Source organism: Petromyzon marinus, chromosome 56, assembly GCF_048934315.1.
Source record: "Petromyzon marinus isolate PM22_M1 ecotype Great Lakes invasive population chromosome 56, UKy_Petmar_22M1.pri1.0, whole genome shotgun sequence".
Taxonomy (NCBI): Eukaryota; Metazoa; Chordata; class Hyperoartia; order Petromyzontiformes; family Petromyzontidae; genus Petromyzon; species Petromyzon marinus.
Window position 1 is genome coordinate 11264637 of NC_133722.1, and position 14705 is coordinate 11279341.

General features: G+C 53.4%; 1 protein-coding gene across 1 annotated transcript; it reads right to left on the reverse strand.

The window, feature by feature from the left end:
• Window positions 1-4643: 4643 nt before the first annotated feature.
• On the reverse strand, window positions 4644-13422 carry LOC142905656 (uncharacterized). Its single transcript, XM_076052582.1, has 2 exons — window positions 13302-13422; window positions 4644-11505 (listed from the first exon to the last, which is right to left on the reverse strand). The coding sequence occupies exon 2, from the start codon at window positions 8327-8329 to the stop codon at window positions 7283-7285; it is 1047 nt and encodes a 348-aa protein (XP_075908697.1). The 5' UTR covers window positions 8330-11505; window positions 13302-13422; the 3' UTR covers window positions 4644-7282.
• Window positions 13423-14705: the final 1283 nt, after the last annotated feature.

A 14705-nucleotide genomic window follows, 5' to 3' on the forward strand; every position in this document is an offset into this window, starting at 1 on the left:
CTCGCTAAAAAACCTAACCAACATTGACACTCGCTAAAAAACCTAACCAACATGAACACTCGCTAAATAACCTAACCAAAATGGACACTCGCTAAATAACCTAACCAACATGAATACTCGCTAATTAACCTAATCATCATGGACACTCGCTAACTAACCTAACCAACATGGACACTCGCTAAATAACCTAACCAACATGAACAATCGCTAAATAACCTAACCAACATGGACACTCGCTAAATAACCTAACCAAAATTGGCACTCGCTAAATAACCTAACCAACACTGACACTCGCTAATTAACCTAACCATCATGGACACTCGCTAAATAACCTAACCATCATGGACACTCGCTAAATAACCTAACCATCATGGACACTCGCTAAAAAACCTAACCAACATTGACACTCACTAAAAAACCTAACCATCATGGACACTCGCTAAAATACCTAACCACCATCAACACTCGCTAAATAACCTAACCAAAATGGACACTCGCTAAATAACCTAACCAACATGAACACTCGCTAATTAACCTAATCATCATGGACACTCGCTAAAAAACCTGACAAACATGAACACTAGCTAAATAACCTAACCAACATGGACACTCGCTAAATAACTTAACCATCATGGACACTCGCTAAATAACCTAACCATCATGGACACTAGCTAAGTAATTCTCGATTTGAAGCTTTTTTTTACGTACGTGCCTTTACCGAATAAAACCAAAGAGTACTCGCTAAATAACCTAACCAACATGGACACTCACTAAATAACCTAACCAACATGGACACTCGTTAAATAACCTAACCAACATTGACACTGGCTAAAAACCCTAACCATCATGGACACTCGCTAAATAACCTAACCAACATGAACACTCGCTAAAAAACCTAACCAACATGGACACTCGCTAATTAACCTAACCATCATGGACACTCGCTAAATAACCTAACCAACATGAACACTCGCTAAATAACCTAACCAACATGGACACTCGCTAATCAACCTAACCATCATGGACACTCGCTAAATAACCTAACCAACATTGACACTCGCTAATTAACCTAACCATCATGGACACTCGCTAAATAACCTAATCAACATGATCACTCGCTAAATAACCTAATCATCACGGACACTCGCTAAATGACCTAACCATCATGGACACTCGCTAAATAATTGTAGATTTGAAGCTTTTTTTTACCTACGTGACTTTACCGAATAAAACCAAAGAGTTCTCGCTAAATAACCTAACCATCATGGACACTCGCTAAAAAACCTAACCAACATTGACACTCGCTAAAAACCCTAACCATCATGGACACTCGCTAAATAACCTAATCAACATGAACACTCGCTAAAAAACCTAACCAACATTTACACTCGCTAATTAACCTAACCATCATGGACACTCGCTAAATAACCTAACCAACATGAACACTCGCTAAATAACCTAACATGGACACTCGCGAAATAACCTAATCAACATGAACACTCGCTAAATAACCTAACCAACAAGGACACTCGCTAAATAACTTAACCATCATGGACACTCGTTAAATAACCTAACCATCATACACACTCGCTAAAACAACTGAACCAAAATGGTGCTGTAGCGCCACCGTGTGGTCACATGGTACAACTGCAGTGCCTCGGCGCGGTAACAGCAGCAGTGGCACTGTGCGGTGTCTTCACGGCTTCATTGCAGCCAACCGCGCTTCGGACAAACCCCAGGACGCCACAGCGCTAGCGACTCACAACTATGGGGGATGCGCGGGTGACGCCTGACAGCGGCAACTGCTGGCGTACTGTGTTGGCCTGTACTGCACATGCCCACCACGTAGCAGACTTAACCACGAATTAAATACCAGCCAAGTTTAGTGGCGATTGCTTTCACGGCGTGGATTTGTATTTTGAACATACTTTAATTTTCATACACTGTACATAGAAGATAGATGGTATATTATGTATTATGGAAGTGTAGGAGATTGAATAAAAAATACACTTTACATGGAGTTACTATTGTTTTATTATGAAGAACACAGGTGCTGAGAGAAATTAGAAAAGGGGAGAGATAATTAAGGAAGGGGCACTGTAGATAATGAATGAGGGCACACCGAGCAGTAGAGGACAGGTGGTGAACGAGAGGCGTGACAGGCGGCTAGAGAATGATTGGTGGGAAGGCGCGTGCGGAGCGAGGCGTGGTCACGTGGGGGGAGATGGAGGGCGAGGAGCGTCGTAGACAGTGGGGGCGGGGCGGTGGACGCCCCACACCGTCTCGCTGGGCACGCGGGCCGACGGTGGCGGTGGCTGTCGTGGGTGGCTCGGCTAGGCACCGCGTGGAGGACGCCGTGGTTCTTGTTGCCTCGTTGAATTCGTCTTCAAGTACCGATCACCAGCTGGTCCATGTGGCTTAGCAGCTCGTCAAGGTGGACTACCAGCCGGTCCATGTGGCTTACCAGCTCGTGAAGGTGGACTACCAGCTGGTCCATGTGGCTTACCAGCTCCTCAAGGTGGACTACCAGCTCGTCAAGGTGGATTCCCAGCTCCTCAAGGTGAGTTACCAGCTCATTCGGTGGAATTTTTTGTTAAACTCAAAGTTACGAGGTCTGTCTTGTTTTTAGAGTTAGTAATAGCTAGACTCGTAGACCGTCGCTTTTTTAAGTGTAACATTAAAACTATTTTAAGCGCAAAATCCTAAGATTGTTATTCATTGTAATGAGGCGTGGAGGAGGCTGTAACACATCCCCAAGAGGGATGAAGTTTAAAATCGTGCGTCAACACGTGTGTAGAGGAGTAGAATGGGGAAGTGGCGTCACTTGTGCTGTCCAGGGCGATGACGTGACGTCATGCGCTCGGGGCAGCAGAGTGACGTCACGGCTCAAGGATAAAAAGGGGACCCCGTGACGTAAGCGGGATCGTAGCTGGAGAGTAGGGTCTGAGAAGGGTGGAACGGGGAGCCAGGGGCAAGAGGGTAGGGATAGGGGAGAGCACAGTTCCAGGCTAGACGTGGCTGTGCTCCTCGGTTGGCCGTGTTGGTTGATCCCACGGCCGGGGCAGAGGAGACAGCACAGGGCAGCCGGCTGTGTCGGGACCTAGCCTGGGGTCCCTAACCTCTGGGGAGTTGTTCACCCCTGTGTATTGTTAAGGATTTGTAATAAAACCTTGGCGGAAGCCCTTACCTTACCTTAGCCTCCGAGTGAGTCGTCGGGAACTCCTTTACAACTGGTGTCAGGAGTGGTTACGCTGCCGTCGCTATGCCTAAATCGGGCGGGCGGCGTAAGAATCCACCGGCGGGACGCCGGGAGAGTGCTGACGACGTCGGGGAGGCTCCGGCTGCGACCCGGGGGCAGTCCGTCGCCGTGGAGATGGACTCGGCGGGGCAAGTGGTGTCGGCGGCTGGGGGTCCCAGCGCACCACCGCCGGTGGCAGGGGGCGATGCCGAGGAGCGGTCGCAGCTGCTCCTGCGGGCGATCGAGCAGCTCACCGCCGCCCTTACAGAGGTGGGAGCGCGGACGCACCCACCCGGCCCACACTCCGCGTGGCACCGGCGGATTCCCGCCGTTTTTCCGCCCGCCAATTTGGAAGTTGGCGCCATTTTTCATGCGCCACCGGAGGTGGCGGCCATGTTGGCAGGGGAGCCGCAAGCGGACGTAATTTCCGCTGCGACGCCGGAAGCGGCAGCCATTGTTGCAGCCGTGGCTGCCGCGGATGCGTCTGCGGATGCCGCCACGGATTCGCACCTCGCCGTGGCTGCGAGCTTGGCCGCGGAGGCTGCCGCGGATGTCGCTGCCGCAGATGTCGCTGCCGCGCCTCGCCGTGGCTGCGAGCTTGGCCGCGGAGGCTGCCGCGGATGTCGCTGCCGCGGATTCGCACCTCGCCGTGGCTGCGAGCTTTGCCGCAGAGGCTGCCACGGATGTCGCTGCCGCGGCTCCGCACCTCGCCGTACCGGCGAGCCGGGCCGCGGATTCCGCCGCAATTGCGGGGTGGCTCGCGGGCGCCGCTGCGGCTCCTCATCTCGCCCACGGAGGCCGCAGCACCGCCGGCCCTCGTCGCGTCTGTGGGAGGGGCCGCGGGGGCTGCCGCGGCTCAGCACGCGGGTGGGGCCGCGGGGCTGGCCGTTGGCGATGCCGCGGGCCCGCACCTCGTCGCGCCTTGAAGGTGGGTCACGGGCGCTAGTGCGCCTCCGCATCCCGCCGCACCGGCGGGGTTGGCGGCGGCCGCTGCTGCACCTCCGCACCTCGCCGCGTCTCCGGCGTAGCCCACGGGGGCCGCAACGCTGCCGCACCACGCCGCATCACGGGAGGATGCCGCGGATGCGGAGGCCGCCGCAGGCACGCACGCCGGCACCGCGGCTCCGTACGGCGACGCGGACAGGTGGGTTGCGGGTGCTGTGGCGCCTCCACACCTAGCCGCGTCTACGGCGTGGCCCGGGGAGGCCGCAACGCCGCCGCCGCCCCTCGCCGCATCGCGGGAGGTTGCTGTGGCTGCGGTTGCAGATCGATCCGTCGCCGCGCCTGCGGGGTGGCCCGCAGGGGCCACCGCAGGGCCGTGTTATACTGCCGCGTCTCCGGCGTGGCCTACGGGGGCCGCAGCGCCACCGCATCTTGCCACGTCTTCGGCGTGGCCTATGGGGGCCGCAACTCTGCCGCCACCCACCGCATCTCCGGCGTGGCCTACGGGGGCCGCAGCGCCACCGCACCTTGCCACGTCTTCGGCGTGGCCTATGGGGGCCGCAACTCTGCCGCCACCCACCGCGCCTCCGGCGTGGCCTACGGGGGCCGCAGCGCTACCGCACCTTGCCACGTCTTCGGCGTGGCCTATGGGGGCCGCAACTCTGCCGCCGCCCACCGCGCCTCCGGCGTGGCCTATGGGGGCCGCAACTCTGCCGCCACCCACCACGTCTCCGGCGTGGCCTATGGGGGCCGCGACTCTGCCGCCACCCACCACGTCTCCGGCGTGGCCTACGGGGGCCGCAGCGCCACCGCACCTTGCCGCGTCTTCGGCGTGGCCTATGGGGGCCGCAACGCTGCCGCACCACGCCGTGGTTGCAGGGTGGCCCGCGGGAGTCGGGGGGCTTCCATACATCGCCGCACCGCGCGGGGCCCATGCCGATCGTAATCCCGGCCGGTGCCGTCCTGGCGTACACGACCCCGGCTCCCCCACCCAAGAGCGTTGCCCCAGATGGAGGAGTCGTGGCGGGCGTGATGCGCGCAGAGGACTCCGACGCATCATGGATCGCCACGTTGTGCGACGAGAATGCCTCGTTGTCCACTGGGGAGCGTCAGCAACTCCGCGAACTCATCGAGAGGTTCACCGATGTGTTTAGCCAAAGTAAGTTTGACCTGGGTCGCACTACACTTTTGGAACACCACATAGATACGGGCGACTCAGCCCCTATTCGGCTTAATTCCCACCGCTTTAGCCCTGCGGAAAAGGAGCATGTCCGCCCGGCTGTCGACGAAATGTTGGCGGCGGACATCGTCTCCCCTTCCACTAGTCCTTGGGGTGCCCCCATTGTGCTAGTCAAGAAACGGGACGGGAGTCTCCGGTTCTGCGTCGATTTCCGTAAATTGAACAAGATCTCGGTGGCTGACGCATATCCTTTGCCTCGCATGGATGATTCCCTGGACGCCCTCTTGGGCACGCGGTTCTTTTTGACTCTAGATTTGCTCTCCGGCTTCTGGCAATTGCCGCTGGACGAAGCCTCTAGACCCAAGACAGCGTTCCGCACGCCCCAGGGGCTGTTCGAGTTCAATCGGCTTCCTATGGGTCTTCATTCAGCCCCAGCCACCTTCCAGCGTCTCATGGAGATGGTTTTGGCGGGGCTGCAGTGGGAGTCTTGTTTAATCTACTTGGACGACGTTATTGTTTTGGGCGTACGTTTGACAAGCACTTGCAACGCCTCGAGGCTGTGTTCGTCAAAGTGCGTGCTGCGGGCTTGAAATTTAAACCCCAGAAATGCCATTTGCTACAACCATCGGTGAAATATTTGGGACACATTGTTAGTGCGTCAGGTGTCGCCACGGACCCAGAGAAAACGGCTTGTGTCCGGACGTGGCCGACTCCCACATCTGTCGCGGAGGTGCGTAGCTTCGTCGGCTTCGCATCGTACTATCGCCGGTTTGTCCGCGATTTTGCGACGATTGCGAAGCCGCTGCACGCCCTCTCCGCCAAAGGCCAAAGGTTTTACTGGGGCGCGTAGGAGGAGGCTGCTTTTGCGACGCTTCGCACAGCCTTGGCGGATGCGCCGCCCTTGGGGTACCCCGATTTATCGAAGCCCTTTCTGCTTGACACCGATGCCAGCGACATGGGCATTGGGGCAGTCCTGGCCCAGGTGGTCGACGGGGTGGAGAGGGTGGTAGCCTACGGCAGTCGGGTTCTGTCCCCGACGGAACAGCGATACTGCGTGTCTCGGAGGGAGCTTTTGGCCATAGTTTTTTTTGTTCAATTGTATAGGCCCTACTTGTACGGTAAGCGGTTTACAGTCCGAACCGACCACGCGGCCCTGCAATATTCGCTGAGGATTGGTTAGCCCTCGGGTCAGCTGTCCCGCTGGGTCGAGGTGCTCCAGGATTACGCCTTTGACGTAATCCACAGAAAGGGGGCACTGCATGGAAATGCGGATGGCTTGTCCAGATTGCCGACAGGCGGCGGGTGTGCTTGCGCCCTGGGCTCTAGCCGTTGCAAGGCCCAAGGGACGTCGCGGCCCAGTTGGTCGCGTCGGCCGCGACGGCCACCCCCCCGGGTGCGGCGACATCCGCGGATTTCGGCCTGGGACTCCCCCGGGAGGTATGGTTCAGCTTGCAGATGGAGGATTCCTCCCTGCTGAAGCTACGGCGACGCGTCGGACGTACGGCTCGGGGTTCAGCTTCAACCACGCAGCCCATAATGCCCAAACTACCCCCGTTTGCCGCTACACATGGCCCTTCCACTGGCGCTAACGATCCAGGCGACGTCGGCAGCGACCGAAAAGTTTGCAACGAAATGAGAGTTGCCGACGCCCCGGTATCCACAATAACCCGTACCATAACACCTTGAATACATGCCATCACATCCGACAATCCCAGCGCGGCCCCCAACACACGAAGTACCAACGCGCCCCACATATCCCGGCCATGCGTACTATCTGAACCCGATGAATACGGCTGAGATGACGCGGATGAGTGATGTGGATAGGGCGGCCGTGTATTGAATGCATCTCGACTCACCCGGGATCCTTGGTCTTGGACGAACCGCCCGCTGTAGTTGTTCGGCGCCCACGGAGGACCACCTCTTCATCTCCAGCAGTCGCGGGCGAGATGACCCTTCCGCCCGCACTCGTAGCATGTCCGATGCACGCCGTCTCCATATGCCCCGGGACGACGCCGTCGTTCTCCGGTCGACACCCTGGCTGCCGCTGCCATCAGCGGCGTCTCGTCCACCACCACCGCCACCGTGCTCGCAGCCCCAGCAGGGGTCTTCAGCGACGGCTGTGCTACCGCCGCCGCTGGTTCGTCTCGTATATCAAGGTTGACTTGTATGTTCCTGGCGATCAGCAACGATGACACGTCGTCGTCATCATCCTTGTCCGGGAGCGACAAGACGACTTTCAGTTCCTTTGCCAGCTGTAACATCTTCTCTTGCAGCAGGGAGTCCCAGCCCTCCTCGTCCATCGCCGGGTACGCAACCTGGGCGAGGGCCAGCAAAGCGCTGCGAAATGCCAGGGGGGACTCCGTGGCCTCCCGTTTCCTCTGTTGAAATCGACGTTTGGCGACCGACCGCGGCTCGTAGACCTTCCTCATTGCCGCAATAGCACCGTCCAATGTTTTTCTGACAGCGGCAGGGAATCCATTAAAAGTCGCCAAGGAGTCATCATCCAATGCCGTCGGCAGCGCTCGTAACGCGGCACTCTCCGTCCAATTCAGGGACTCGTAAGCCGCACGGAATCTTCGTATGAATGCCGTCCAATCTCCCACTTTGGCCTCAAATCGTTGTACGTGTAGCCGTCGTGGCGGTCCCTCCAACTGGTCGTCTTCGTCGTCAGAATCTTCCAACTGCTCTGGCTGAGTGGCAACCTCCGGCGGTGGACCCGGTACGGGTAGTTGAATGCGGTTCTCCGTCAAGAAGTTCTGGAATTCCTCTGACAACTTCTCCATCCTGGCCTCCCACTGGGTCATGAGGACTCGCCAATCCTCTGGCGATCCCGGGCCTTCAGCACCACCCGAACCGCTGTCACCGTCCGGAGTACTGCTGGCCATCTGGCCGGGCTGCAAATCGTCATTGTCGCTGTCGCCGCCCGAGTCCACTGGCACATTTCTTTTCTTTGCCGCTTTCCTTGACATCGTGGCGTGTTCCGTACTTTTTCTGACACCAAATGTAGTGCCGTGAATTCACTCGGACGACAACCGTCTCTTTTTCCGCTGTCACTTTTATTCCATCGTTCCGTACACACAGTAATTCTCTCCGTGCTCCGCCAACTCGGACACTCCGATTTACTTCAGCATTGTCCGTGCATCCCCTTCCACACACAGTGTTCTTCCTCTATCTCTCCACACACAGTGTCTTCCCTTCCACACACAGTGGTTCGTCTTCTATCTCCTCACACACAGTATCGCCGTTATCTCTTCACACGCAGGGACGTCCCTTCCACACACAGTGGTTCTTCTTCTATCTATTCACACAGTATCATATCTGTCTATTCACACACAGTGACTCCATCTATCTATTCACACACAGTGACTCCATCTATCCATTCACACACAGTGACTCTATCTATCTCCGCTAACGCTAACTCTCCCTATCGCTATTTACTGTCTTTGGGGTTCGGCTCTCTATCTATTCTTCCCTAACATTGCCAGCTGTCTTCTTCGTATCTCTTCACCTCTCGCCATCAACTGCCCAGCAACAACTCTCCAGCAGCAACTCCCCAGCAACAACTCTTCTCCGTTCACCAAGAATCCCGGTGCGCAGACAACTTTCCCCGAGGCTGTGACCTTCTGGTACGACTCCTCATCGCCATCGTTGTCGGCGTCCGGAGAATGTTCGTTGTACCACTCAGACCAGATTCCTGAGCAGGGCACTTGACTCACGCTCGTCGTCGCTGTTGGCTGCTGCACGGTGGCACCTTCAACCGGAGCGCCCACCGTGGTCGAACGTCCCTTGGGCGGTTGCGTCGGAGCCACGCCGGGCACAGCTGTGCTCGAGCTGACGATGGGTGGCTCGGTTGGGAGCGGCGGTACAGCGGTGGTGGTGGCGTTGTTCACGTCGATGGGAGTTATCCCGCACTCCACGGAGTCTTCCACCTCCCCGAGTTGCGAGCAAGTTTTGGTGGTCGCGCAGGACTGATCGGGGTCTAATTCTCTTGATATGAAGGCGCCCAGCTCGTACAGTTGTTCGTGGTAACAGCATTCATCTGGATATAAAATATTAGTGAGCGTTGTGGGGGCGGGGGGGGGGTTGTAATAACTGGCTTTTGAGCAATTGATTGCTCATTCCACTGCTAACACACTGCTGGGTGAACAGAGGCGAGGGGGGGTTTGAGAAACCTTCACCATATTTTCAACTTCTGCGCTGGGAGATTGAATGAAACTGGCAGCCTCTGGATTGCAAGCCCAGTATGCCAAGCATTACGCCGCAGCAGTACACCAATGTTGGTTTAATCGCACTGGTTATGCAATTCATTCGAGGGTGGCTACGTATTATGAAAGAGATCGCAATAATATCAGCTAATGACACGTACGCAAAAAGGTGATTTTGAGACAACAAAAGGTGAACATAGCCTCGGTCTTCCCATCGTGCCTGGGCATGTCACAGGACATCTTAAGGAAAAAGTTCCCCCCTGTCCCTGACATGAAGGAATGGCTGTCCTTGGGTACCTGGTATTTCGCAAAGCAGCTCAGCATTGTCGCATGTGCTGCAGTCACACAGAGAAGACACAACAAGGGCAATTATACAGGCACATGCCGTTGTATTTGTAAAATAATGTTCAAAGTGAATGTGATACTGGAGAGAACGACCACTCAAGCCGAGCGCATGGATGGCCGTCGGTGTCCAGTGGAAGAGGTTCAGTAATTCCGCACAAACCGATGGCTTTTCAATCACCAGTGCGCATACTCATGCCGTCTGCTGCTGCATGCAGCTTAAATTATCACGCAAGCAATGTTCCGACCGAATGTTTTCAGTTTATCTTTTGTGTTGCAATTGCCGCGATTGGGGATTTACCTTGTGACCTACGTTGTAACAGGACTGTAAATTATCATAATATAAACTATCTACATAAATAAAGATATTTAACCTGTATGTATCAAAAAGCTCTAGTGTACTTTCCGACAAGGTAGGAAGCTGAAATGTGCTACCCAGGTAACTTTTATGACACAAATAGCAGGAGAAACAATCTGAATATTCGAGATTTTTTTTATTTTAAGGCCCCCAAATCTCTATTTTAAGCACTCAATAAACATGTTTGTTCGTGTCATTCAGCAGAAACCGTTCAAAATATAACATTGCGGGTTTTTTTCTTTTGATAGAACGTTAAACCGCAATAAAATTATATCTTTTATTGTTTTTGAGACATTTCGGATTCAAGTGGTTTTGAATGAAAAAATAACACATGTTATGATGTTCAAATCTGAATAATTCCAAAACGGTAAAAGATAGGAGCTTCCCCTCATAGAATATAAAGTTCATAATTTTGTGTTATTTCTAATAAAAAAGAACGTAATCTTTAAATTGAGCGATTTCTGATGGGTACGTCTTTAAATATAAGAAGTTGAATCAAGTTGTCAACACATTTGTGTTTTTTTGCGGAAAATACCTAATTTTTTTAGTAGGTGTTAGTGTCTGATCATAGATAAAAAATTGTAAAAAAAAAACATCAGGTTCATTTTTATATTTATTGAAAACTTTTGTCTGGCAAAGACAGGCTTAATGAACTAATTCTAATATAAACAATGATAATTATTTTTTCTTATTTTATCAGGTAAGGCTCACTGTACCTATTCAGCTCTTTTTCTTAGAAGCCACCTTGCCCACAAGTGAGAGCCCAACGAAGTGGCTTATCACGTGTCAATATATATCAGCCAAATCCTCTAAATGCGTGTTCCTTAATGTGGAGGGAAAAACCGGAGGACCCCGGGGAAAAATCAACGTGACCACGAGGAGAGAGACACGCAAACTCCAAATATAAAAGCGTCAGGGTCGGGATCGAACCCACGACCTCCTGCATACCAGGCGAGGCAGTCAACATCTCCTAGCCACCGTGCTAACCCATCGCACCACGGCAGCATCCGTGCATTCGGGACAGATGAAACATGTCAAATGGACGCGATGTTGATCCTTGAGCACGCGGTGTCAATGTGGGTGAAAGCAGAGGGATCTTGGCAAGTCTTGACGATGTGGATCTGCTGCCCTGCCAGGATGACGTCATCCTCAACAAAGCAGCTGCAGTTGGCTTTTGGCACGCAGTGCATGGTGTTCTCGTCCAAGTATGGCGCATCTGGCGGGCAGTGCGGGTAGCAGCCTGCAGCGAGAATAGCGGTGAATCGTCATCCCTACGGCTCGCACCAACACCAGGACTACCGTCACTACTAAGACCAAGGGGCCATCCATAAATGACGTCACGCGATTTTGGCCGATTTTTGACCCCCCACCCCCTTGTCACACGGCGTCACAAAAAGTCAGACCCCCCCCTCAAATATGACGTTATAAAGCTCTGCATTCTGATGTTGTAGGAGTGTTGTTATAACAATTCTATATTTATCTAAAGTTGCGCATTTTTATGTGACGTCACATTTCTCAAACCCCCCCGCCGTCACACATCGTCACGAATGTCTGACCCCCCCTAGGTGCGTGACGTCATTTATGGACGGCCCCATAGCGGTGAATCGTTATCCCTACGGCTCGCACCAACACCAGGACTACCGTCACTACTAAGACTAACACCAACCGCCATTCACCACTAGTGGCAGTTACATCACCACGGCACTTGTGCCATGCTAAGGGGCCATCCATAAATGACGTCACGCACCTGGGGGGGGGTCAGACATTTGTGACGATGTGTGACGAGGGGGGGGGGGTTTAGAAATATGATGTCACGTCAAAATGCGCAACTTAATTAAATAGACTTTTTTATCAATGTTTTCTCCTACAACATCAGAGTGCAGCATCACATTAAATACGCACTACAATGACAATAGTTTAAAGCGATTTGAAGCATGTTTTATTTTTGTGGGGAGTGGGGGGGCAGAGCTTTGTGACGTCATATTTGAGGGGGGTCTGACTTTTTGTGACGCCGTGTGACTAAGGTGGGGGGGTGTTAAAAAAAATCGTCCAAAATCGCGCGACGTCATTTATGGATGGCCCCAAAGTGCACTTTGAGGTCACGTGAAGTGGCGAAGGCCCACTGGCAGGAGGTCACGGAACAGACCAAGGTGCCACGGGTTGAATGACTGGGATGAGTGGCAGATGCACCAACTGTGCTTCCCACTGCGCCACTGTTCTGCGTTTTAGCTGCCCGGCACTCTGCTTGTTGTTGTGAGCGTCGCTCCTCTGCCCTCCTTTATTGCTGGAGGACGACTGCCGCCAACTCCCAAGGAGCGTCCTTCTCGCGCCTCCACAGGGGCCGATCTTGACACTGCTGCTGCTGTTGTTGTTTTCCTCGCACTTTCTGTTTATAGGTGGCGTCGTGTCGCCACTTTCGAAGGGTTTAGCCAGAGATCAATCGATTTAATTTTTGGTCCGCGTTTTGGGCAACTGAGAAAATGGGAGACGTCTTCTGGCGTTGCTTGGCACAAAGGGCAGCAGTTTGGGTCGTTTGGGTCGATTCGATTTTGGTAATCGGCGAGCATGGAGCAGTGACCTGACGCTGCTCGTACCAGTTGTCGGTAAGTCCAATCAGCTCCACATCCTTCTGCTCCACATGAGTCCATCTCTTCTCTAGCCTGTGCCATGCCCGTTTAGTCCCATATATCTGGCCAAACAGATGCTCCTTAGGCATGTGGTGGCTTAGCATGCAGGCTACATAACCCAGCCAACGCAGCCAACCACTAACACCACCACTACCGCTATTAACATTGGCAACCAATGCCATCAGTACTGGCACCACCACTGCTACCACAACTATCACAATAATGGAGCGTTTTGTAAGGTTGCACTCAGGGTCAGCAGATCAGAGGAGGTGGACAAACGTATGCATTCAGAGGATGTTGATACTGACGATGACGATGATGACGACGATGACGACGATGACAATGATGACAACAAGAACGATTATTATGATGCTAATGAGTTGACGGTGATGATGCAGTAAAAACAAACCTTCGATGGGAGGCAGGGAACCTTGGTTCAGTTTCTGGAGGTGGCTGCAAGTGCTGGGAAGGGAACTGCATGGATTGTAGTACCACGTGCATTCCGATTCCTCGTTGTAGAAGTCGCAGAAGACGGCTGAAGGTGGGGGGGGGGGGGGGGGGGGGTGCGTCGCGCGGAGGGGAGGGATTAACAGAGGTAACATCGTAAGAAACTCATCATTGGCATCGATCTCCGCGATGCCTGAAGGGTTGCACCACTAGCTCGGCACGACATCCAACGTTTCTCACCGCGCTAGGGGCTTCTTCAGGAATTTCATCTGCTAGAGAAGCTCGTAGCGCGCGAAGCAAAATGTCGGGAAAATCGTCCGGAGCAAAACGTGGAACGACCCGATAAACACACCATCAGGCTATGTGTGTGTGTGTTTGTTGAACTTCTTTCCCACCGTACGTAGCCAATCGTGCTAATCGGAGGTGTGGACTATACGGTAGACACCCTCTTAACGACGGCATTTGGTTCAACAAAACCGGTCATTAATTGATTTGGTCGTTAAGCGAGTATAGTAAATACAGGCAAGTCCCCGGGTTAAGGAAGGGTTAGGTTCCTGAGCAATATCCACAATCCGAATTTTCTGTATGTTGGAAACTGAACCATTTTCCCTGAAAATCATGATGAAATCCCACATCCGGAAATAGTTGTGCCTCCCCTACGGTTTCCACTCAGTGTTGTATCGTGCTGTTGTCCGTTTTTTATCACTACCCATGTCGTATCGCAGTACATACGCTCTGCACTTCTTATGATTCTTTCATTTGATCGAATATCTACCCTAACACTGCCCATAATTAAACTAATGGAACATAAACTGTATCAAATTTTAATATTCATTGTTAACAGAAAGCAGTTACTTCCGAATGTTTACCGTGCATTTGGCTAAACCTAGACTTCATGTACAAAAAGACAAAGATCCCCCAGTATCGCCTTAACAGACTTCTAGGGCAAGTGCTGAGTCGCTAAGAGCAGAGTTGCTGTGTGCAGAGTGTCTGAGTGCGGAGTCTCTGTGTGCGAAGTCTCTGTGTGTGGAGTCGCTGTGTGCAGAGTCTCTGAGTGTGGAGTAGCTGAGTGCGAAGTCTCTGAGTGCGAAGTCGCTGTGTGCGGAGTCGCTGTGTGCAGAGTCGCTGTGTGCAGAGTGTCTGAGTGCGGAGTCTCTGAGTGTGGAGTCGCTGAGTGTGGAGTCGCTGAGTGCAGAGTCTCTGAGTGCGAAGTCTCTGAGTGTGGAGTCGCTGAGTGTGGAGTCGCTGAGTGCGAAGTGTCTGAGTGCAGAGTCTCTGAGTGTGGAGTCGCTGAGTGCGGAGTCGCTGTGTGCAGAGTTGCTGTGTGCAGAGTCGCTGAGTGCAGAGTTGCTGTGTGCAGAGTCTC